General features: G+C 36.5%; 2 protein-coding genes and 1 long non-coding RNA gene across 3 annotated transcripts; 1 reads left to right on the top strand and 2 right to left on the bottom strand.

The window, feature by feature from the left end:
• Positions 1-7420: 7420 nt before the first annotated feature.
• On the top strand, positions 7421-12296 carry LOC115978646 (lysosomal Pro-X carboxypeptidase-like). The gene is made up of 9 exons (XM_031100480.1): positions 7421-8054; positions 8476-8662; positions 8758-8891; positions 9523-9635; positions 9764-10007; positions 11390-11542; positions 11690-11769; positions 11856-11905; positions 12122-12296. Exons 1-9 carry the CDS (start codon positions 7662-7664, stop codon positions 12256-12258), a joined length of 1491 nt encoding a protein of 496 aa, XP_030956340.1. The 5' UTR covers positions 7421-7661; the 3' UTR covers positions 12259-12296.
• Positions 12297-13661: 1365 nt separating this feature from the next.
• Positions 13662-14219, bottom strand: LOC115979002. The gene is made up of 2 exons (XR_004088914.1): positions 14154-14219; positions 13662-13937 (listed from the first exon to the last, which is right to left on the bottom strand). It is a non-coding gene; the product is annotated as an uncharacterized LOC115979002 (long non-coding RNA).
• A 7852-nt stretch (positions 14220-22071) lies between these two features.
• Positions 22072-22629, bottom strand: LOC115981276. Its single transcript, XM_031103436.1, has one exon. The coding sequence runs from the start codon at positions 22627-22629 to the stop codon at positions 22072-22074; it is 558 nt and encodes a 185-aa protein (XP_030959296.1).
• Positions 22630-23719: the final 1090 nt, after the last annotated feature.

Here is a 23719-nt window from a genome sequence, read left to right on the forward strand (position 1 = left end):
TTTCTTCCAAAAAATGAATCTTCCTAGACAATAAACGTGCTTTCCACTTTGCACCTTATTTTCTATACTTTCACAAGTTCGCTTTTGTTTTTCTTGCCTATTTTCCGGGATAGAAAATGATAGTTTTACAAGTTCACTTTGACTTGAATTAAAAAATTAATTTCCACAGATCCCATAGATCAAAAGATGATATGATGCTGGATATGCGAAATTTTCATAGTTGTGAATGATATCTAGTCCTCGCCAACACTTAAAAAAAATAATAATAAGCGGTATCTGAAGGTTCTAATTCACTGTTCTATGGGTCCACAAGGAAAACGTATATAATTTGAAAAACGAGCGATAATTTATCTCAATTTGATGAAGTTTCTTAGAACTTGGATTGAATATTATCTTCCCAAAAAAAATTATTAATGTCTTTATCTAATGACATTCTTTTTTGATGAATCATACAAAACAATTATCATGCAATGCATGTCATAGATTTGAAATCTTAACGTATTTATGGAAAAAAAAAAAAAATTCTACAATTAGTCAATAGCTTTATCGTTTACTGGCATCTATTCTTTCTTGAAGAGTTTTTTATTTAAAATTTTTTATGGGACTTTCTAGAAGGGCTTAGTTACGGAGTTGAATCTCTCTATTTACAATTAAAAAAAAAAAAAATCAATCTACCAGTATCTTGTCTTTTATGGTTGGTTCTTAATAATAAAAGGGAGACTTTTCTTTAGTGATATGGGGTGTTTGACAGAGGAGTTTGAGTAATGTTGTTTGGGTGTTTTTGATATAAGTGTGGGTGAAAAAGTGTGTAAGTGTACGTCCGTGTTGTAGCTGGGTTTCTATGGAACGCAGCTCAAGTAGCTGTGTTTTTTATAATGCTTTTTTTGTAGTGTGTGTTTAAAATGCTCAAAAGTGTACTTGAAATATCCTACCAAATGGGTTGTTTCAATCATTTTGCTAATTGACTTTATGTCATGTTTTTTTTTTTTTTTTTTTTTTTTCAGGCGCGTAATAAAATTCTCTTCCTTTCTATATGTAGGGTATTAAGAATTTTCACCACTTTAGTTTAAACTTTAAACCAAGTTGAAAATGGCATATTAAGAGTTAATTTCTTAATGATTTTGGACAAAAAAATTAACAGTCACATAATATTATTTATTTTTTAATTAATTATTATTATTATTATTATTATTTTGGTAGAACATCACATACATTAATTTACATATATAGAGAAGAACATGTTTTCAGTCTGGACCCGCCACAAAAAAACAAATGGATCTTACTTTATTTTGGCTTAAAAATAACCAATCAAACACTTAACCCATTCTTCCAACAAAATCATAATGCTGTTGACAACAACTCTAAGAATCCTTCACCTGCCATTATCGGTTTGAGTGACGAATTTATATATGTAACTTGACCCAATCCAACTTGTGATCACCTCTAAATTCTTTCCACCTCACCAAACACCCACATGAGGCAATTGAGTCAATCAAACACTTAACCCATTCTTCCAACAAAATCACGATGCTGTTGACAACAAATCTAAGGCCCGTGTGGTAGGGCATTTCAAGCACTCATTTTCAGTTTTTAAACAACATTACACACATTTTTACACACTTTTCACCCACACGTATTTCAAAAAATTACAAATAACACTACTCAAACTCCTCTACCAAACGGGAGAATCCTTCACCTGCCATTATCGGTTTGAGTGACGAATTTATATATACTCTCCGTCTCAATTTGTTTGTCCTGTTTGAAAAGTCAAACTTTTTAAAGGAATATCATTTATTGTCTTTTCTACTTTATAAAAATGTATAAGTTTACAAAATTACCTTTAAATAAATTTATCAAATTTTTTTTAAAGAGTTATTATTAATGAGGCAATTAAAAAGGTGCCTCAATTAAATTGATTTTTTAAATATTTGTTAGTTTTATTTTCAAATAGTCTTGAAAATAAAGTAGGGGTATAATAGGAATATTAGTAAATTAATGACTTTTATTTTTAGAAACAAGACAATATTTTGGGACATCTCAAAATGGAATAGAAGACAAACAAACTAGGATGGAGGGAGTATATAACTTGACCCAATCTAACCTATAATCACCCCTAAATTCTTTCCACTTCACCAAATACCCACCTGAGGCAATTGAGTCAACACGGAATATTAGGCGAAAATGGCCAAGTACACTGTTTGGAAAAATATGTATAGATTTATCACTGTTTACAAAATAATTAGGAATCTATTATTTTTTAAAAATTCGAGTTTGTGAAACTCGAATTTGCTGTGTAACTTGAGTTCCATGGAAAATTTCCACCAATTTTTTATGTAACTTGAGTTTCATAAAAAAATAGCATGGCAAATTTGAAGGCTATTTTTTCAAAGAACTCAAGTTTCTGGAACTCAAGTTACACGGCAAACTTGAATTTTACAACCTCGAGTTTCAAAAAGATGATAAATTGCTAAATATTTCGCAAATAGTAGTATATTGCTAAATATTTTGCCAAATAGTGGTATATGACCATTTTTTACCCAATTTTAAGAGCCAAATTCATCCGGTTCCATATTTTCCTAAAGTCTATAGAAAATTCCCAAATCATTTGACTTTTCACGCTGGGAACGCATACTCTAAAAGATAGTATACGCGTGAAAAAAGAGATAAAAATCTCAAGGGGCTGTCTATTTCAACTTATCATGAATCATGATTCATGAGACTGTCACTGAACACTTTTTTTTGTTTCTTTTTGCTTCCATAGAGAACTGGAATTAGGCAATGTGTACTCAAACTGGAATTAGATTTTTTTCAAATTGTTAAATCTTTATAGGCATATGTAACATCTTGGTGCTTGGGGGAAAAAGGTTATTTAGTTTAAAATTTTAAACTATGTAGCCAAATAGTCAATTTCAAAACAAAATATCCATGTTTTGGAATTTGACATTGCGAGTTTTACTTGAAACTCAATACTAAATTCTATATATATTTTGCCACTTAATTTTTTTTGGAATTTTGCATACAACTCAACATTTGAGTTCTACTTAAGAATATACATAAGACTCAACATTACTAATATCGAGTACTACTTAAAACTCAACATGAGTAATATCAAGTTCCAAAAAAATGATATATTATACTACATAATTTAAAAATGTGACTATTTCACTGCAAACAGCCAATTTTCCTGGTACTTGGTAGCTGGTACATGAAATATCACAAAACTTCCCACTCTTTTATTTTATTATTATTATTATTATCTAAGATGTGGACGGATTCCTCCCTCTCATGAAGTCATGACATGATGGTCAGCTTCACGCGTGGACTCTTTACTTTTTTATTTATATTTATTTATTTATTTATTTATATTTTTTGTTTCTCAAAAAAAGAAAGAAAGTGAGGACTAAGGCTGTGTTTGGTTGCCGTAAAACGTTTTCTGGAAAATACATATTTTCCGGAAATGCTAATTTCCGGAAAAGGAAAATATTTTTGTGTGTTTGGTTGTATTTCAAAAAATTTTCCGGAAAATATTTTCTAGTGTTTGGAAAAGAAGAAGGAAAACACAAACCCAGAAAACACACAAGCCACAACCCAGAAAATACATCAAATCCGGCGAAACGCTCGTCCGACGAGCGTCCGACGAGCGGCGCTCGTCGATCGACGATCGCGATCGATCGACGATCGCGATCGATCGACGAGCGCGATCGACGAACGCGATCGTGCACCGCGCCGCTCGTCGGCGCGGTGCGATCGTCGGACGAGCGGCGCGATCGTCCCTCTCTCTCTCTGATCTGGGCTCTCACTGAACTGGGCTCTCTCTTTTCTCTCTCTCTCTCTCTCTCTCTCTCTTTTTCCGGAAGTCATTTGAAGTGAAAACAAAGACAGAATTCATTTTCCGTGGTCAAGGTTGAAAATTTCGGTCAACAGGAATTCAATTTCCGGAAAATAACGTTTTCCGTCACAGCCAAACGCTCCATTTTCCGGAAATTGATTTCCGGAATTCGTTTGAAGTCGAATCAAACGCAGCCTAAGAAAGGACTCCACTCCAGATCCAAACAGACCTAATCATCTCATGCATGCTGGGTTTTTTTTTTTTGCTAACCTTCAATAGTAATTCATTAAAAAAGATAAGAACAGAGAGGGAAGTCTGCCTTACATACTTCAAGTAACTCCACTGGCAGACTACCCGTAAGAAAAGACATAAAGCATTGGGTCCTAAGAGCTAGCTTGGCAGCGCTGTGAGCTGCAGAATTACAAACTCTTCTGACCCAAACAAAAGAAACAGTACAAAAGGCCCTACTCACGCATGCTGGGTTGATATCACTATATATTCAATGTCTGATTTTATTGCGAAAAGTATTATTCATTTTTTATGACAAGTCATGGATAGGTTAATAAACCAATGAAAAGTATTGTTCATCTAAAAATAATTGGCCTTTATGTGTAATATTAATTATAAGTATGTATTCTTCTATATAAAAAAAGATTTACAAATATAGATTTCATTGTAATGTATTCAAAAAAAAAGAAAAAATGATTCCACAGTCCTGGTCCAGCGGTTAAGGTGTTACTGTAGTTACACTTAGGTGGAAAACACCAACTCTAGTCACCTTTACCAATTTTTTTATCATTAAAAAATAAAAAAAGTAAATGAGAAAATGTAGGCCATAGAATCTGAACAATTTTAAACTAGATATGCCTCCTCTCTCTGTCTCCCAATCACAAATTTCTACGTGGCATTGGAATTGGGTCTTGAATCTTTTCACTTATATGATTTTTCTCTTGTTGGTGATTTCTAATATAATTAGCTTCGCAATAATATTTTATTATCCATTTTTTTTTAAATAAAAAAAATAGGAAATATTGCTGCTGTGTTTTACATGTTGGTAATTTTACCTATGTACTTCTTGCTCCTAGTAACTTGCTTTATAGAAAAAGATTTCATGTTAAATTATAGTAACATCTTTATAGGAAAGTTTATTGTAGATTTCTTATTAAGGAGAAATTTTCATTTTAATGACATTATTTTCATGTGCAATTAAAGTGTTTACATTGGTTTATATCAAGTTTCACTTTTATTAACTAATTTTCTTGTAGTAAAAAAAAGTATAAATTTTAGAAAATATATCAAATTTAGATTTAATTTCTACAATTTGTGCATTTCATCAGAGATTTTTTTTTTTTTTTGAGGGTGGCATTTCATCAGAGATTGATTTACAACTTGAGAAGACTTCTTATGGATATTTAGAAATTTGATTTATTTGTAATGGTTCTCTACCTCTTTGAAATTTCACCTAATATGGAGTTGAACTCCAACTTTATCCTTATTTCAAATAATTTTATTTGTAGAAACAAGAAAAATTTTACTATTAATAGTCTAATTGGAAAAATCTTAACAATATTCATAAACAATTTTGGGACGATTACATCAGTATTAACAAGTCTAGGACTGTTCAATCTCCTGCCCTTGAATTTTAAAAGTAAGAAGAGTAGAAGACACAACCACTCAAAAAAAAAAAAAAAAAAAAACCAGCACCAAGCCTAGCTAAAAGTCCTATGGGAATTGAGAGTTAGACACTTGATTTGTGGAATTTAATAACCATATGTTGCTTTTGTGTTTTACATTAACTAGTTGGAATGGATCTATTTCTTTTGAATATTATGAGTTAATCTACGATAAAGTGAGATTCATCTCAACCATTGAATCTATATTATAATCGCTGAGATCATGATCCACCATAAAAAGAGATACCGATTCTTCTTCTTTTTAATCGAAGGATACAATTTTTTTTTTAAAGAAAAAGGGATATGATTTTTTTATTTTATTTTAATACAAGATAGAAATTCCATTATAACCTAATCTAAGTGTATATATGTGTGAAACTCCCTCCTGGAGACTTGAATTCCGGCCTTTGTCCCCCACACTCCACAAGTACTTATAGTTGTGGGGATACGATTTTTCTAAATGCATAATCATGGATATCAATTTTTGTTTTTGTTTTGCAAACCAATTGTGTATTGGAATAATAATATCCACTCATGCCTGAGCTTATCCAATTGTTGATGTTGTGGTTATAATGTTATATACAATAATGGATGTCATCTTTGATAAATATTAATTTTTTCAATTTCTGGATTCCGATATTTCTGGTCAAAATTTTAATTAATAACATCAAGTTCAAGTAGCCAATAATTCAATCTGATGATAATGACTATGGTGACAATGAATTAAGACACACAATCATAGTCTTCATTTGTATGTAAGATGAAGATACCATAGATATTTTTACAATTAAAATTTGTCTTAACCAAGAATCACCAGCTCATTAGTTTTAATCCATCTAATTCAAATTTTCATTATAGCAATTTTACTTTATTTTAGGGTAGTGTGAGATTCCTATTCCTAATACCTGTATTGGGGTTGGAGGAAACTTTTTAATTAGAAAAATATTGCTGGGTCTCTTGAAATTTTAGCTAGTGTTGTGATTCTACTTGTCTATGGTTTGATAATTGGCATTTTGATGGGCCTTTATACCAGCAGTATGGGCACAGAGTGATGTAATAGTAATGATACAGGAAGTCAGTTTAATGCTATAAGTTTTTAGTATGATTGCTTGTTAATGTTTTCAAAGGGATTGGGTGCGTGCTAGGTGCCAGCTATGGCTCATCTGGATTTCTTGCTCTTGCAGGCTCAGGTCTAGGTAGAGCACCACTATGGTCACACCTAGATGGAAGATGCCAACTCAGGTCGTCTCCCTACCCATTTTTGTTCATTAAAAAAAATAAAAAATAAAAAAAATTTCTAGTATGATTTTAATAAATTAGGCTAGTATATTCAAATTAAAATTTCTAGCTAGTATGATAATGACAATGGTTACGTACCTTCGAATATTGTTGGGCTTGGCCTCCAACAATGTTAGGATAGTATGCTTGTTAAATTCATATTTCTGATGAGGATTATTTAGTGGTGTGGCTACTGGCTACTTGCTGTTAATAGAAATTTCAAATTTTAATTGATATGATACATGAGAAACTTTAGAGCTGAAATGGAAACGATTAAATCAATTGTGCGAGATGTTAGATTGATGGAAAAATTATGACTATATATTGTAGTTTGACTGGAACTTGATGGGCAGTGTGTAAATTGAATGCCATGTACTACACAGGTAAATTGAAGGCTTTAGTCTTTAGGTTATTAAACTACTTGACACGTGTCTTTCGTGATGGCGAGAATTAAATTTTTACTATAGCAGTAACAGTTAAGGAAGAAATTCAGAATTTTATCTCATAGTAGAATTCTTCGATATTTTTGGAAGACCCCATTGAATAGGCTGATCAATTGGTTTATGTATTTTATTCGTAGTTGGTGCTTTGAATGTTGTCTTTCTTTCTTTGTTCTATAATTGTGGTTTTATCAATGTTGATTAGTGTTTCTGATTGCTTGTAGTTTGAAGATTTTTGCGTGTTCTAATTGTGGTTTTGGTTCAATAAAATCAAATTCATCCAAAAAGGAAAGTGATGTGAAACTAAAATTACAAGTAAAGACCAGCTATTATATGTCAGTTTTCGAAGCATAATATAATTAATAACACCTTCCCAAGTAGCAATCCCATGCTATATAATGAAGTGCGTAGTGCTTACTAATATAATATATTGAAACTTCAATGAACTTTCCTATGATTTCATTTCAATGGCTTCCTTTTGTCTTACTTATTTTCTTATCCTCTGTCTCTGCAACACTAAAAAATATTCCCAGGTTAAGTCCAATTGGAGGAAAATTTCTACACGATCTTGAAACAGTATCTGCATCTATTTCGGATGACTTAAAAACATTTTACTATGACCAAACACTTGATCACTTCAACTATAGGCCAGAAAGCTACACAACTTTTCAGCAAAGATATGTGATCAACTCTAAGTACTGGGGAGGTGCAACTAGAAACGCACCAATTCTTGCTTATTTTGGAGCAGAAGCACCTTTGGATGGTGATCTTTCTGTTGTTGGTTTTCTTGCTGATAACGCCCAGCAGTTTCAGGCTCTCATACTATATATAGAGGTATAAATGAAATGTTAAGCAGACACATGAACACACACACAATCAATATTCTTCTCTCCCTCACTTCCTTGTGTAATTTATTGCTGAAAAATTGTAATGAGAGCCATAATTAATTTAAAGAAGAGATGATGAATCGTATAGGCCAAAATCATAAACTCAAACAATTTATATTTTAGCTTTTCCTTCAGAAATATAGAATAACAGAAAAGAATAGATGTGACTGACTCTGATTAGTTCATTGAGGATCAACACTCAAAATACAAAAAATTTGAGACTGAAGGCTTAATTTTTCTTGTTGTTATTGTTGTTTTTATTAACCAGGTATAATCAGCATGTTTTACTGACTATCTAAAACTTCAAATTCTGAAATTTGGTTGTTAACCAAAACTTTAAATTGGAAATTGTTACCTTTTTTCATCAGCATCGATATTATGGGAACTCAATACCATTCGGATCAAGGGAAGAAGCACTTAGAAATGCAAGCACTCTTGGGTACTTCAATTCCGCCCAAGCTATAGCAGATTATGCAGAAATCATTACACATGTAAAGGAAACACTACATGCCAATGATTCTCCAGTAATTGTCATTGGAGGATCATACGGAGGAAGTAAGTGATGAAGTTGCTTCTATTTTGATTGAAAGTTTACGAAATAAACTCTAATAGGTTGGTATGTGTATATAACTTTTTCTTCATTTGTTCAGTGCTAGCTTCATGGTTTCGGCTAAAATATCCCCATGTTGCCCTTGGTGCCTTGGCCTCCTCGGCTCCAATCCTTTATTTTGATGATATTACGCCACAAAATGGATATTTTTCTGTTGTCAGCAAGGATTTTAAGGTAGTAGATTGAATATTTTTAGTTTCTTCTATGGGAAAATTACATAAAAAAAGGCCTTAAGTTTATAAAATATTTCAGATTAAGCCCAAGATTTTAATTTTGTCAATTAAAATTCCAAATTTATGAATCGTTTCAATTTGAAGCATCTTTCCATCCCCATTATTCATTTCTTTTTATTATGGGTATTAATTGAACAAAGAAAAGTGGGAAACCATTGTTTAAACTTTATATTTCACCTATAAGCATGTTTATAAATCAATTGGACAACCATTGAACACAAAGTATAGAAAGAGAAAATTTTTGTTTAGAGAGAGAGAGCTTTATTTAGAGTGAGAAAACTATTAACAGAAAATCGAAAACTGATTTTAGATGGAGGCATAATCTTTTATCAATAGCTTCCCCTTTTTTCTCTACTGTGTTACTTCCTAGAAGAACATAAATGAATGAAATAGATGAACAATGGCTTCAAATTGAAGTAGTTGTATAAGTTTGAGAATTTAATTGACAACATTAAAAACTTATGAACTAATCTGAATTTGGGTATAAAATATGGCATTTTTATGTAACTTTCCCTCCTCATTTTCCTGTTCATTTTAACGAATTTAAAAGTTGTCACACTCGAGTGGTGCAGGAAGCTAGTGAGACTTGCTACCAAACTATACAGAAGTCATGGTCTGAAATAGATAAAGCCACATCTCAGCCTAGTGGTCTTTCAAACCTTAGCAAGGAATTCAAGACTTGTAGGTACATGCACATAGATACCCTTTGCCGTAAACTTGTTAGAATCAATAAAGTTAGACAAAAATAATAATTAATTATGTTGTTCTTAAAAAAAAAAAAATTAGGTAATTAATCTTTTGTTTCTATTTTAGACCCCTAAGCGAATCTTCGGAGCTCAAGAATTACTTGGAGTCTGTGTATTCCAGTGCAGCCCAATATAATCATCCTCCAGATTATCCGGTTACCATTGTTTGCGGTGGCATAGATGGAGCTCCTTCTGATGCTAGTATTCTTGAAAAAATATTTGCTGGTCTTGTTGCTTATAGAGGAATTAGATCATGCTATGTTAATGAACCCAGAAATATATCTGAAACAACTGTGGGATGGAGATGGCAGGTAAATAATGCATCTATTTATTCTTTATCACTAATCATAACATTAATGACAAAGAGTGGATAACATATGGACCAATATACACACCTTGTATAATTGTATTATCAATATATTACCTTAATTAATAATATTAATTTTTAGTTATTTTTTAAATTATGAATAATGTACCATTTAAATATGAAGACTTGGACTATTACTATTTTTTTTGAGAGGAGAGGGGAATTGGGTCAAACCCATGACATGAAAGAGAAGGAGGGGTAAGTGCCATTGGGCTAGAGGCCCATTGGTGACTTTAACTATTTCAAGCATGGACGAGAGCGTAAATGACTTGACACAGATTCCTCTTACTTGTTAAGAATTTTTTGATAATGAAAAAGCTTTTAGTTTTTAATACGGCTATGAGGTTCTAAGCTAATATAAGTTATCTCTACAATGTACACTCATGGAGAGTTTCATGAATTGTGCCAGTTATGTACATAGCTCGAATTTTTCTTAACATTTGCATTATTTGTACTCATACAAGTACAAGTAGCACACTATGCGACATGAGTTTGCTTTAAAATAAAGAATAAAAGTGTGATAATTATTTTTGTCTACTTAAGTTTTTGGTATAAATAGTAATTTATCAATAGTTAAAAAAAGAAAAGAAAAGAAAAGATTGTAGGTTGTATTCAAACTATTATGACTCATGCATATTATCTAAGAGCTTTAATATTTTTTTATTATTATTTCTAACCATCTACAAGTATTTCGTAATCAACGTAAGACCTCCAACTTGCAAGCGTTTTTATTAAGAGAGGTATTATCACTCACGCTTATTTAAGAACTTTAAATTTCTGATAAGTATTTATAACAATCAACAAATATTTCATTATCAACATAGGACCTCTAACTTCCAAGTGTCCCAAGACACAAAAAGAAAAGAAAAGAATGCAAGTTGTATCCAAGCTATTATGACTCATGCATATTATCTAAGAGTTTTAATATTTTTTGATTACTATTTCTAACCATCCACAAGTATTTCATAATCAACGTAGGACCTCCAACTTGCAAATGTTTTATTAAGCGGGGTATTATCACTCATGCTTATCTAAGAACTTTAAATTTTTGATAAGTATATTAACACGTAGGACCTCTAACTTCCAAGTGTCCCAAGACACAAAAAGAAATTGAATGTAAGTTACATCCAATGTAAGTTAAATTACATGTTATTGAAAAGAGAAAACATGTACCTAAGTTTTTCCCTACACCTTATTTATATATCTAACAATCCTTCCCTTGGCATAAAATTTATATTGCCATTGAAAAATTGTACTTACTTTTTTTTTTTTTTTTTTAATTTTTAATTTTAGTTTATGTGAAAATGATTGGTCTTGTGCATTTAGACATGTAGTGAGATGGTGATACCAATAGGCCATGGCAATGATACCATGTTTGAACCGGATCCTTTTATCCTAAGCAGCTACATCGAGCAGTGCAAGAGCATCTACGGTGTCCCACCTCGGCCTCATTGGGTCACTTCTTATTATGGAGGCCATGTATGCATTCTTACATATCTTCACAAGCTATTAATTTTTAGAGCACTTGTAGAAGTACTTTATTATGCAAATATTTTGTTGGTTGCCATGTTGTTTTCACAACTAATACTAAAACAAACATTTCTAAAATTTTATGGCATATTCCAGGATATCAAACTGATTCTCCACAGGTTTGGAAGCAACATCATATTCTCTAATGGGCTGAGAGATCCTTACAGTACTGGCGGGTAACTAGATAATCAAACAATTACCACCACACAAACTTTTTAGGTTTACTTGATCGACTATAACAACTTTCTATTTTTGATTCCAGGGTCTTAGACAACATATCAGACACTATTGTTGCAGTTAGTACAGTTAATGGTATGTGCTCAACTCATTTATTTAGTTTATTGATGCCATTTAATGGGATGCATCATACATTATGTCTAGAAGTAGAGTAATTGGGTGTCCATAAGCATTTGAGAAATGCTCAATAATGTTTAAACTTGAGGAGATTTCTTAGCTTTTGGCCAAGAATATTTCAAAGAGAAGAAAATCATAGCCGAGTTCATACTCAAATCAATTTTCAATTTGCAGGATCTCATTGCTTGGATATACTCTTTGCAAAGGAAAGTGATCCAGAGTGGTTGGTCATGCAGCGAAAGGTTGAGCTTAGGATTATTGAACAATGGATCAGCGAGTACTATGCTGATCTTCTCGCCTACAAGAAATAAATTGAAGTCACACCAAAGATGAAAGAAGCAATAAATGTTGTGCAGATCAAAACCTTCATATGTGTGCATGCGTCTATGTATTGCAATAAAACATTATGTAATCCGTTCCATAATTTTTTTTTTTTTTAGACAAAAAAAATAAAATAAAAAACTAAACCATCATGTAGTCTAACATTAAAGTTATTAATTGGCGACTTGACCTTCAAATCTCCTTATGATAAATAGAGTGAATTTTAGTTAACTCGATTAGTTTGTCATTGTGGCCTTAGCAGGGTGCTCACGGGGCTCCCATGGCTCGTTGGCACACTGCCAAGGTCATGGTTCCCTCCTAAAAACTTGAACCCCGCCTTGTCTCTTCCCACACAACAGAAGTACTTATACTTATGAAGTGACTATCACGCCAAAGATGCGTGGTAGTGTGTCAATTTACCCATGCACTTTTTTCTCTTAGTAATTTACTATATAGAAAAAGATTTCATGTTAAATTATAGTAACATCTTTAAGGAGAAATTTTCATTTTAATGACATTATTTTCATGTGCCATTAAAGTATTTAACGTTGGTTTATATCAAGTTTCACTTTTATTAACTAATTTTCTTGTACTAAAAAAAAGTATAAATTTTGGAAAATTGATCAAATTTAGATACAATTTTTGCAATTTGTGCGTTTCATCAGAGTCTAATTTACAACTTAAGAAGACATCTTATGGTTGTTTATAATGGTTCCCTACCTCTTGAAAATTTAACCTAATATGGGGTTGAACTCCAATCTATCATATCATTTAAATGATATGACAAATTTTTTTTCAAGAGGTAGAGAACCATTATAAATAACCATAAGATGTCTTCTCAAGTTGTAATTCAGACTCTGATGAAACGCACAAATTGCAAAAATTGTATCTAAATTTGATCTATTTTCCAAAATTTATACTTTTTTTTTACTACAAGAAAATTAGTTAATAAAAGTGAAACTTGATATAAACCAACGTATTTAATTTAATTGCACATGAAAATAATGTCATTAAAATGAAAATTTCTCCTTAAAGATGTTACTATAATTTAACATGAAATCTTTTTCTATATAGTAAGTTACTAAGAGAAAGAAGAGCATGGGTAAATTGACACACCACCATGCATCTTTGGCGTGATAGTTACTCCATAAGTATAAGTATTTCTGTTGTGTAGGAAGAGACAAGACAGGGTTCAAGTTTTTAGGAGGGAACCATGACCTTGGCAGCGTGCCAATGAGCCATGGGAGCCCCGTGAGCACCCTGCTAAGGCCACAATGACAAACTAATCGAGTTAACTAAAATTCACTCTATTTATCAAAAGGAGATTTGAAGGTCAAGTCACCAATTAATAACTTTAATGTCAGACTACATAATGGTTTAGTTTTTTTTTTTTTTTTTTTTGTCTAAAAAAAAAAAAAATTATGGAACGGATTACATAATGTTTTATTGCAATACATAGACGCATGCACACATATGAAGGTTTTGATCTGCACAACATTTATTGCTTCTTTCATCTTTGGTGTGACTTCAATTTATTTCTTGTAGGCGAGAAGATCAGCATAGTACTCGCTGATCCATTGTTCGACGATCCTAACCTCAACCTTTCGCTGCATGACCAACCACTCTGGATCACTTTCCTTTGCAAAGAGTATATCCAAGCAATGAGATCCTGCAAATTAAAAATTTGTTTGAGTATGAACTCGGCTATGATTTTCTTCTCTTTGAAATATTCTTGGCCAAAAGCTAAGAAATCTCCTCAAGTTTAAACATTATTGAGCATTTCTCAAATGCTTATGGACACCCAATTACTCTACTTCTAGACATAATGTATGATGTATCCCATTAAATGGCATCAATAAACTAAATAAATAAGTTGAGCACATACCATTAACTGTACTAACTGCAACAATAGTGTCTGATATGTTGTCCAAGACCCTGGAATCAAAAATAGAAAGTTGTTATAGTCGATCAAGTAAACCTAAAAAGTTTGTGTGGTGGTAATTGTTTGATTATCTAGGGTCTCTCAGCCCATTAGAGAATATGATGTTGCTTCCAAACCTGTGGAGAATCAGTTTGATATCTTGGAATATGCCATAAAGTTTCAGAAATGTTTGTTTTAGTATTATTTGTGAAAACAACATTGCAACCAACAAAATATTTGCATAATAAAGTACTTCTACATGTGCTCTAGAAATTAATAGTTTGTGAAGATATGTAAGTGTGGACACCCAACCTCAGCCTGAAGGACTGGGCCTAGAATTGGGCTCACAATTTACTTATGGAGTGGACTTGGTGTTTCCTACTAAGGGTAGTTCCACCTTGAATGACACTTTAACTTCCCTTAACCCCAGCAAACACCTTTACCTCCCTCTCCGAATTACTCTCTTGCCCGGTTTCCCTAATTCGCTCCCTTTTTCTCTCTTTTCTCCCTTTTTCTTTCCAGAGTTACCAACCCCCCTTCTTTACTCAAGCCTCCTATTTATATCATGAGGTTTGTAGGGGTATCATGATTGCATTCTAGTCTCACTCGTGTGGGTGGGGTTCGATGTGATTTTTCCTGACATGGAATATATCTCGTTGGAAACGGTGGTAGTGACTTTGGAACTAATTTTTGCCTCCAAAAGATCACTCGGTAGCAATACTTCCCAAGGCAATACCGAGCCACTGGGGAGGTATGTTGTTTCGGGCATACACAATCCCAAACAGACCATAAACGGCCGGACATGGGCTTATCTATCATGCACTCAAAAATGATATGGACTTACTATGAGGTTTGGGCCCAGCTTCAATTCTAGAGAATGTTCAGGCTGAGGCCCAATGGGCTTTAGGCCATACCCCGTACAATAGCCCCCCTTTGATTCGTGTTCAATCACTGAGAGTGAATCAAGAACAACCCAAAAGGTACTAGAGAATCCTCGAGAAGTCCAACCATTAGCCATTAAATGAGCAGGACGATTATTATTGCCCCCTCGAAAGCAATGTAATGACAGCTTGTCACGTCTGAGTGTAATTATGGCTTGGCAGTTTATGAACCGAGGCTACGCGTGTGGATGTTACAAAAAGAAGCTAAAAGGATTTTTCCCGCTCCTTTTCATCAAATGCCTTCCCCTTATAAATAGTACTTTTTGCCCCATCCCACCACTCTTTACACCCCCACTCCTTGAATTTCATCCTCTGTCGAGCATACTCCTTCAATGCATAAATTCTCAACCAAGATCTCCAATTCCTAGAGCCCATAGTAAGTTCCCTCACCCATTCCTTTTCTCTTTTAAAGTTCTTTTATTTATTTATTCTAGTTTCAAAGATGGGGTACTCTCACCTTCTTAACACCGAGGCATCCTTGACTAACTTTAAAGCGACCTATAATGTTTTTGAGGATGTAGAAGTGGCTTACTGGCATGAGGGTAATATCGCTCTTGAGCAGTGCCTTTAGGTAGTGTTTTTCCCCCTGATGGCTATCCTAGAAAGAGGGGTCAGGTTCCCTGTGGACCTTCTGATACTTACGGTGCTTAGATTTTATGGGTTATGTCCCGACCAACTTCCTCCCAATTTTTACCAAGTAGTGAGTTGCGTCAGCCGGTTAAACCAACTATACGACTTGCAATTAGATCACAATGATATCAATTTCATGTATAGTCTATGCAGTAACATTAGGACATATTATTATTTGAAAGTTAGGGATGTACGGGTATGGCTTATATCATGCCTACCTGATTCTAAGAGAAATTCAGTAGGCGAATACGTTCGAGTGAGCGACAATTGGCATGCCAACGAGCTCACCTGCCCAACCTTGCCCCAGGATGTTGGTCGGTACCGTGCATAACTAACTACTTGTACTTGTGCTTTGTTTACTTTTATTCTTGTCCTTTTTTTTAATTTATAGACGGTAAGAGATTTAAGCCGGACATCAAGGTCGTACATGTGAGGGACTTAAATTTTGTTCTCCAATTAGAAATTTTTGTGAACTTCGATAGGTAGCTTCGAGCATCCCACCTTATACTCGATTGCACCCCAGTCTACTCTACTTGGCAACTATTTGGGCAAGCTTTATTAGTAGATAGCCCACTACTATCATACATTGATGTACGCCATCCGAAATTTCTCCCTCCCAACCTTACTGTAGGCGAAGCTCAGGACCTCAACCCCCGATTGGTTAGAACGGAGTCCTTAGTTCCCGTGAGAAACGCATTAGCCACCTCCGTTTTCCAAGGTTGTGCCGTCCATAGACCCGTTGAGGAGTCCAGTACTTTAGTCCAACCAGCTGAACAGGCAGAGGTAGAATCGATAAATTTTTTCGAAGTAGAAGCCGAGCAAGAAGAAGGCAACATGGTGACCAAAAGGACAATGACAATGGAAAGGTTCATTCCCAGCACACACCCATCAGCTTAACAGTAGCTGGTCCCAAGCAGAGATCAGCACCCTCCAACCGCCCAAACCCGAAAAAGACAGCGCACTACTGATCCTCCCTAAGTGCAAGAAGAAGCCCTCGAGGAATCCCCCAGTTGCTGCAGCAGGCGATGTGGTTATCTGGGAGCCCACCGGCGGAGCTCATCCTACCTGGCAGCCTGGATCCAATGTGGCGTCTTCCTCCACACAACCAATTGTAGGATGGCAGATTATTTTAGGCTCAGGAACAAGCCCCTCCCCGTGATGGCTAGCATGAGAACCTGGGCTTAGGGCGAAGGTGCCCGAGTCTTGCAAAGCCTGGGTCAGGGCCTAAAGCTCGCAGAAGATGTGCACTTCTTCTCGGGCGGTGCAAACGAATCCTTATCCTCTTGGCTCTAGTGGCACACCATAGCAATAATTCACTTTTCTTTCCTTTCACAGATAAGTGTTTGCACTTTTCCCTCATACTTGTTGACATTGCGATTACAGGCAGCACAACTGGCTTACATGCTCAAGGATCTACTAAAAGAGGTTACTGAGGATGCTGATCAAGAGAGGGCATTGAAAGATGTAGCGGTGGCCATGGCAAAGGACAAGAACAAGGCTGCCGAGGATGCTAAAAGGAGAGCACGGGAAGCTGAGAGAGCCCGGGCCTTAGCCGAATAGAGTCCGATCGAGACGGGTGAAAAACTAGGGGTGATGGAACTTAAGCTGACTGAAGCAGAGAGCTTAAACTTGGCGTAGGCCAATGAGATTGCGGAGTTAAGGGCAGCCCTTGAAGCGGCCAAGAACAAGTGGTACAATACAAGCTTCGTGGATGCCGAAAATTCTATGGAACCAATCTTCTACCAGTCACGACGCCACGGGTTTGGCGAGGGGTGGATGGCTGCTTTGCGAGCAATGGGGGTGCCAGATGACTCTCCCTTAAGGAACCCCAAGCAAATACCCTATCCCAAGCCTCCTCCCCCTCCAGTTCAAAATCCTACAGATGCCAAGGAAGAAGGAGACATTCCCAATATGAGGGAGCTGGTGAAGGCAATTGACTCCCATGTGGAGTTAGTTGATCTCGAGATCACTAGCAACCCAGATTCCTTGCCATGCAGCACCTTATCTTCCAATCCAGATCTTGCCACCCAGCCTACTGAGGATGTCCAAGCCGAGCAAGCCCCCGATATTGTTCCTCGTCAGCTTGATGACCCTATTGTTTAAAGAAAATTTACTTATTCCTTCGTTTGCTTTTATCTTTATTTCATTTAGTTTGCCTATGGTCATTGGGATGTGGTGACAGAACACTTGCTTTATTTTATCTTCCGCCTAGTTTATTTAGTTTACTTATTGTCACCAGGATATGGTGACAAAACATCAGCTTTACTTAAATCCGTGGACAACTTTTATTGATGTTTGATTTTGTGAACAATTTTCATTAATATATTTGCAGTTAAATTACTTCGGCTACGTTTTTCTTTGCTTGACAAAATTAGAGTGCTTTTTTGACCGGCAATCAAGGTCAAAAGGCTTCTGCTTTTAGATTAAACAGAGGGAGTGATTAGGTTTCCACCTATTCAATAATGAGGATCGTACTGGGAACAGGTTTTCATGCTGAGATAAGAAAAAGACTAGGTTTTCCACCTGTCCGATAATGGGATAGAAACGGGAACAGGTTTCTGTACTTAGAAAAAATAGAGAGTAGGTTTCCACCTGTACAGTGATAGAGATCAAATTGGGACTATGTTTCTGTCCTTAGACAAAATAGAGATTAGGTTTCCACCTGTCTGGTGACAGGAATCGAATTGGGAACAGGCTTCTGTCCTTAAACAAAATAGAGATCAAGTTTCTACCTGTCCGGTGATAGGAATTGAACTGAGAACAGGCTTCTATCCTTAGACAAAATAGAGATTAGATTTCCACTTGTCCGGTGATAAAGATCCACCTGTTCGGTGAAAGGAATCGAACCATGAATAAACTTCTATCCTTAGCTACTAGACGAATCAATAATGATTGCAACAAGAGTGTGAATACACATGCAATGCATATACATTGTTCACATATTACATTATACTCAACCCAAGTTATTACATTCCAACGGTCAGTAGTAGAACTTCTTCAAATTGTGAACATTCCATGGCCGAGAAAGTGGTCTTCCATCCAAATCTTCCAGATAGTATGCTCTTGCTCCAGTAATGACAGTAATTCTATTTGGCCCTTCCCAAGTCGAGGCCAACTTTCCCACACTAATGTCTCTTGCGTTTCCTACCACTTTTCATAGCACTAAGTCTCCAGCATTAAACTCCCTCCTTTTCACATCCCTGTTGTACCACTGATCAAGCTTCTGTTGATATTCTGCTAGTCATATGGTTGCTAATTCCCGGCATTCCTCTAACGAGTCCAGCTACTTCACCATTAATTCATCATTCTCGGTGGGGACAAATCCTGAAACCTGAGCGCTGCATAAATGTACCTCGATTGGTATGACTACTTCCGTTTCCTACGTTAGAGAAAATGGAGTTTCTCCCGTGGACCTTCTGGGAGTCGTTCAATATGCCCACAAAACATTGTGCAGTTCTTCGGCCCACCTACCCTTAGTTCCCTCCAATCTCTTCTTTAAACTGTTTACAATTGCTTTTTAGTGGCCTCAGCTTGGCCGTTATTTTGTGGATATGCCGGGGTAGAATACTTGTTCTTTATACCGAGATCACTACAAAACTTGTGGAAGGTTTTACTATCAAATTGCAATCCGTTGTTAGATACCAGGGACTCTAGTACTCCAAATCTCATTACTATGTTTCTCCACACAAACTTTTTGACATTTACGTCTTAGATATTAGCCAATGCCTCAACCTCCGCCCACTTAGTGAAGTAATCCACGGCCACCAGAACAAACCTATGATTTCCTGTAGCCCGAGGGAACGAACCAACAATGTCCAACCCCCATTGTGTAAAAGGCCATGGGCTACTGATAGGGTTTAGACTTCTTGCTAGCTAATGGATCAACAGGGCGTGCTTTTGACATTGCTCACACTTCCGTACGTACTCGACAACATCCTTGTGCATTTGTGGCTACCAAAATCCCTTGGTCATTGCTCGATGGGCCAATGAACGTCCCCCAATGTGACTGTCGCACACCCCTTCATGGAGTTCGGTCAAGAGCCCATCAACTTTATTGGGGTGCAAGCATTAAAGATACGACCCCCCAAAAGACCTTCGGTACAACTAACGGTCAACTGATAACTAGTACCAAGTAGTTGCCTTACGCACCTTGCCTACTTCTTTTTCATCCTCTAGCACTCGATCCTCGACCAAGAAGTCAATGATTGGGCCCATCCAACACGACTTGGATATTGCTACCACTGAAACACCCACACCTACGTTAATACTTGGCTCTGCCACCAACTCCACTTTAAAGGTACTTCTTCGGTCAGTGATGAATCCAGAGTGACTAAAGAGTCGACATGCCAGTTTTGCCCTCTGGCCATTTGAACCACCTTTACCTTCAAAAACTAATTCATAGTTTGCCTAACCAACTGCAAGTACTCCATCATTTGGGGATCCCTAGCTTCGAAACTGCCATGCACCTAATTAACCACTAATTGAGAATCCAAATAAACCTCAACTTCCCGAGCACCCAAATCTAAAACAGCTCTCAATTCGGCAAGTAAAGCTTCATACTCGGCTTCGTTGTTAGAAGCCCTAAAACCCAATCTAAAAGAATGTTCCAATCTTATCCCTTCCGGGGTAATGATAACAATTCCTGCCTAAGCCCCCATTACGCTAGATGCACCGTCCATAAATACCTTCCACAGGTGAACCTTTACATGACAAACCACCTCCATCTCCTTCCTTAGGGAAAACTCTGCAACAAAATCAACGAGAACCTGACCCTTCACCAAATTCCTAGATCTGTACCTAATGTTAAAAGAGCCCAACCGAGTTCTCCACTTAGCTATCCTGCCTGTGAAATCAGACCTCTTTAATAATGACTGTAAGGGATACTCGATCAATACATAAATGGTATGGGTTTGAAAATAATGGGGTAGCTTCCCGGTAGCATGTACTAGTGCTAACACCAACTTCTCCAAGGGTAAGTACCTCGTATCGGCATCAACCAAAGTTTTGCTAACATAATATATGGGTTGTTGCTCGCCTTGATCCCTCAATAGTACAGCATTGACAGCATGCTCGAATACTGAAAGATACATGAATAAATCCTCGTCGAGCTCTAGGGCTGACAGCATAGGTGCCCGTACCAAATAATCTTTTAAATCCTAAAAAGCCTTTTCACATTCTTCATTCCACAGGAATCCTTTCCGTTTTATCAGAAGCTGGTAAAATGGACGGCACCGGTTTGCAAACTTGGAAATGAACCGGTTCAAGGCGACTAACATGCCGGTCAGCACCTGGACTTCCTTCGGATTACTCGGTGGCTTGAGGTGCTCTACAACTTTAATCTGGTCAGGATTGACCTCTATTCCTCAGTAAGTGATCATATACCCAAGGAACTTGCTAGCCCCCACTCCAAAAGTGCACTTGTCAGCGTTGAGGTGCAACTTATGTCGTCGGAGCACTTCAAACACTCCCTTAAGATCACCAACGTGCCCCTTCTCCTATTTGCTTTTAACCACCATATCGTCAATATACACTTCCACAGTACGCCTAATCTTATCCCTGAACATCCTCGTCATCATCCGTTGATAAGTGGCTCTAGCATTCTTTAGACCAAACGGCATCACAGTATAGTGGTAATTGGCATCAGGGGAAATGAATGTTGTCTTCTCTTGATCCTCGATAGCCAGGGCAATTTGGTGATAACCCTGTAAAGCATCTAGAAAGCTCATCCTCGGGTGCCCGTACATAGCATCTACCAGCTGATCAATCTTCGACATGGGGAAGGGATCTTTAGGACATGCCCCGTTCAAATCAGTAAAATCTATACAAACCCTCCACTTCCCACTCTTCTTTTTCACCATCACGGTATTTGCGAGCCATTTTGGAAAGAAAACCTCCTTAATTACCCCCGCTTCTTTCAACTCTTGGACTTCCTACCTAACCGCCTCAATGTGCTCCTTGGCTGACCTCCTCGACTTCTGTTTCTTAGAAGGAAATAACGGATCTACATTGAGCTTGTGAACTATAAATTCGGAGTCCACCCCGGGCACCTCGTACAGGCTTCAAGCAAACACGTCCACGTTCTGTATAAGCAATAACAACATCTACACTCTATCTTCGTTCTTCATACCTGCCCCTATTTGAAAACTCCTATCATCTTCCAGTAGTATCCTTACACTTATTAAGTCCTCGGCACAACTAGTCCCCCTTCCCTCCTAGGGTTCCTGTAATTGCTATAAGGGAACATCCTCGGCTGGTTCCTTTTGTTTAATCTCCTAGTTAACAGCAGCCACTAAGCATTGTCTAGCCATTTGCTAGTTTCCCCTTACTATAGCAATACCATGTTCAGTGCGAAATTTGACCTTAACATGCAGTGTAGACGGGAATGCCTCCATTACGTGAATCCATGGCCTTCCAAGAATCGCCATGTACGGTGAAAACAAAGCAACTATTATAAAGGTCACCATTACTTCCTTATCTTCCATATTTACGGGGAGTGAAATATGCCCCTCCGAGATCACCATCCGGCCATCAAACCCCACCAGGGGTGTGTTGTACTTAGAGAGGTCCTCATTTTTCAAGCCAAGCCCCTTAAACAGGTTAGGATACATCACTTTAGCACCATTCCCCTGATCTATCAATACCCTTTTCACTATAAAATCGTTTATCCGGGCTTTGACCATTAAGGCATCATCGTGCGGCTGGATCGTTCCTTCTAGGTCATTGTCATTGAAGGCAATGGGCTCCTGAGTGAACTTCAACTTCTTCTCGAAAGGTTGCTCATCCAGAAAACTCTCCACGGGAACTATGGCCAGTACCCCTCTCCTCTTGGTCACTAGGGTACCCATTGAAACTGCGTGAATGACCACCATCACTCCCAATGGTGAGAAAGGATTCCCCTAAGGTCGGGTACCCTGCCCGGCCTCCTGATATATTGGGTCTACCACAAACTCTTTCAAATACCCCATCTTTACCAACTACTCTAAGGGTCCGTTTGTTTTGGCTTCAAATAAATTTCGGAAATGCTTTTCCGTAAAAGCATGTGTTTGGTTGTTATGGAAAATTGGGTCAAACTAAAAATATTTTCAGTGTTGACCGTAAAATAAGGGACCCAATTACACTCCTCACATTACTCTCCTCACATTACTCTCTCTGAGCTTCTCTTTCACACGCACTCCTTACAGCAGCAAGTACTCTCTAAGCTCACTCACAGCAGCAAGTACTCACTGATCCTCTCCACCCACGGTGAGTTTCCCTTTTCCATTTCTTAGTCCGATCCACGGTGAGTTCATTTCTCAATCCGATCCACCCTCTCAGTTCATTTCTCAGTCCGATCCACACACCTCCAACCCATCCTCTACAAAAGCCGATCCACACACCTCCAACCTCACCTCACCTCCAATCCACACACCTTCGGCCCACCCTCTATAAAAGCCAATCCACATTCCCTCAAACCCATCTAGCCAAAATCCACCCTCAAACCCATAAACAACCCAACCTCTGACCCGCCCTCTCGGATCTGATCTATATATAAATATATATATTTTTTTATTTATTTATATAATTATTTACTTCATATAATTATTTATTTATTTATATAATTATTTATTTATTTATTTACTTTTTTTAATTATCCATTTTTTATTTAATTATTGATTTAAGAATTTAACTTTTGTTGGTGTTACAATTATACAGAAATAGAATTCAATGTGATTTGTTGGTGTAAATATTGATTGTGATGGTATTATGTTATAACTTTTGTTGGTGTTACAATTATACAGAAATAGAATACAATGTGATTTGTTGGTGTAAATATCGATTGTGATGGTATTATGTTGTGTACGTTGTTGATGTTATAGTTATACAGAAATAGAATGCAATGTGATTTGTTGGTGTAAATATTGATTATGATGGTATTATGTTGTGTACATTGTTGATGTTACAATTATATAGAAATATATG

This window comes from Quercus lobata, chromosome 3 (assembly GCF_001633185.2).
Source record: "Quercus lobata isolate SW786 chromosome 3, ValleyOak3.0 Primary Assembly, whole genome shotgun sequence".
Classification (NCBI taxonomy): Eukaryota; Viridiplantae; Streptophyta; class Magnoliopsida; order Fagales; family Fagaceae; genus Quercus; species Quercus lobata.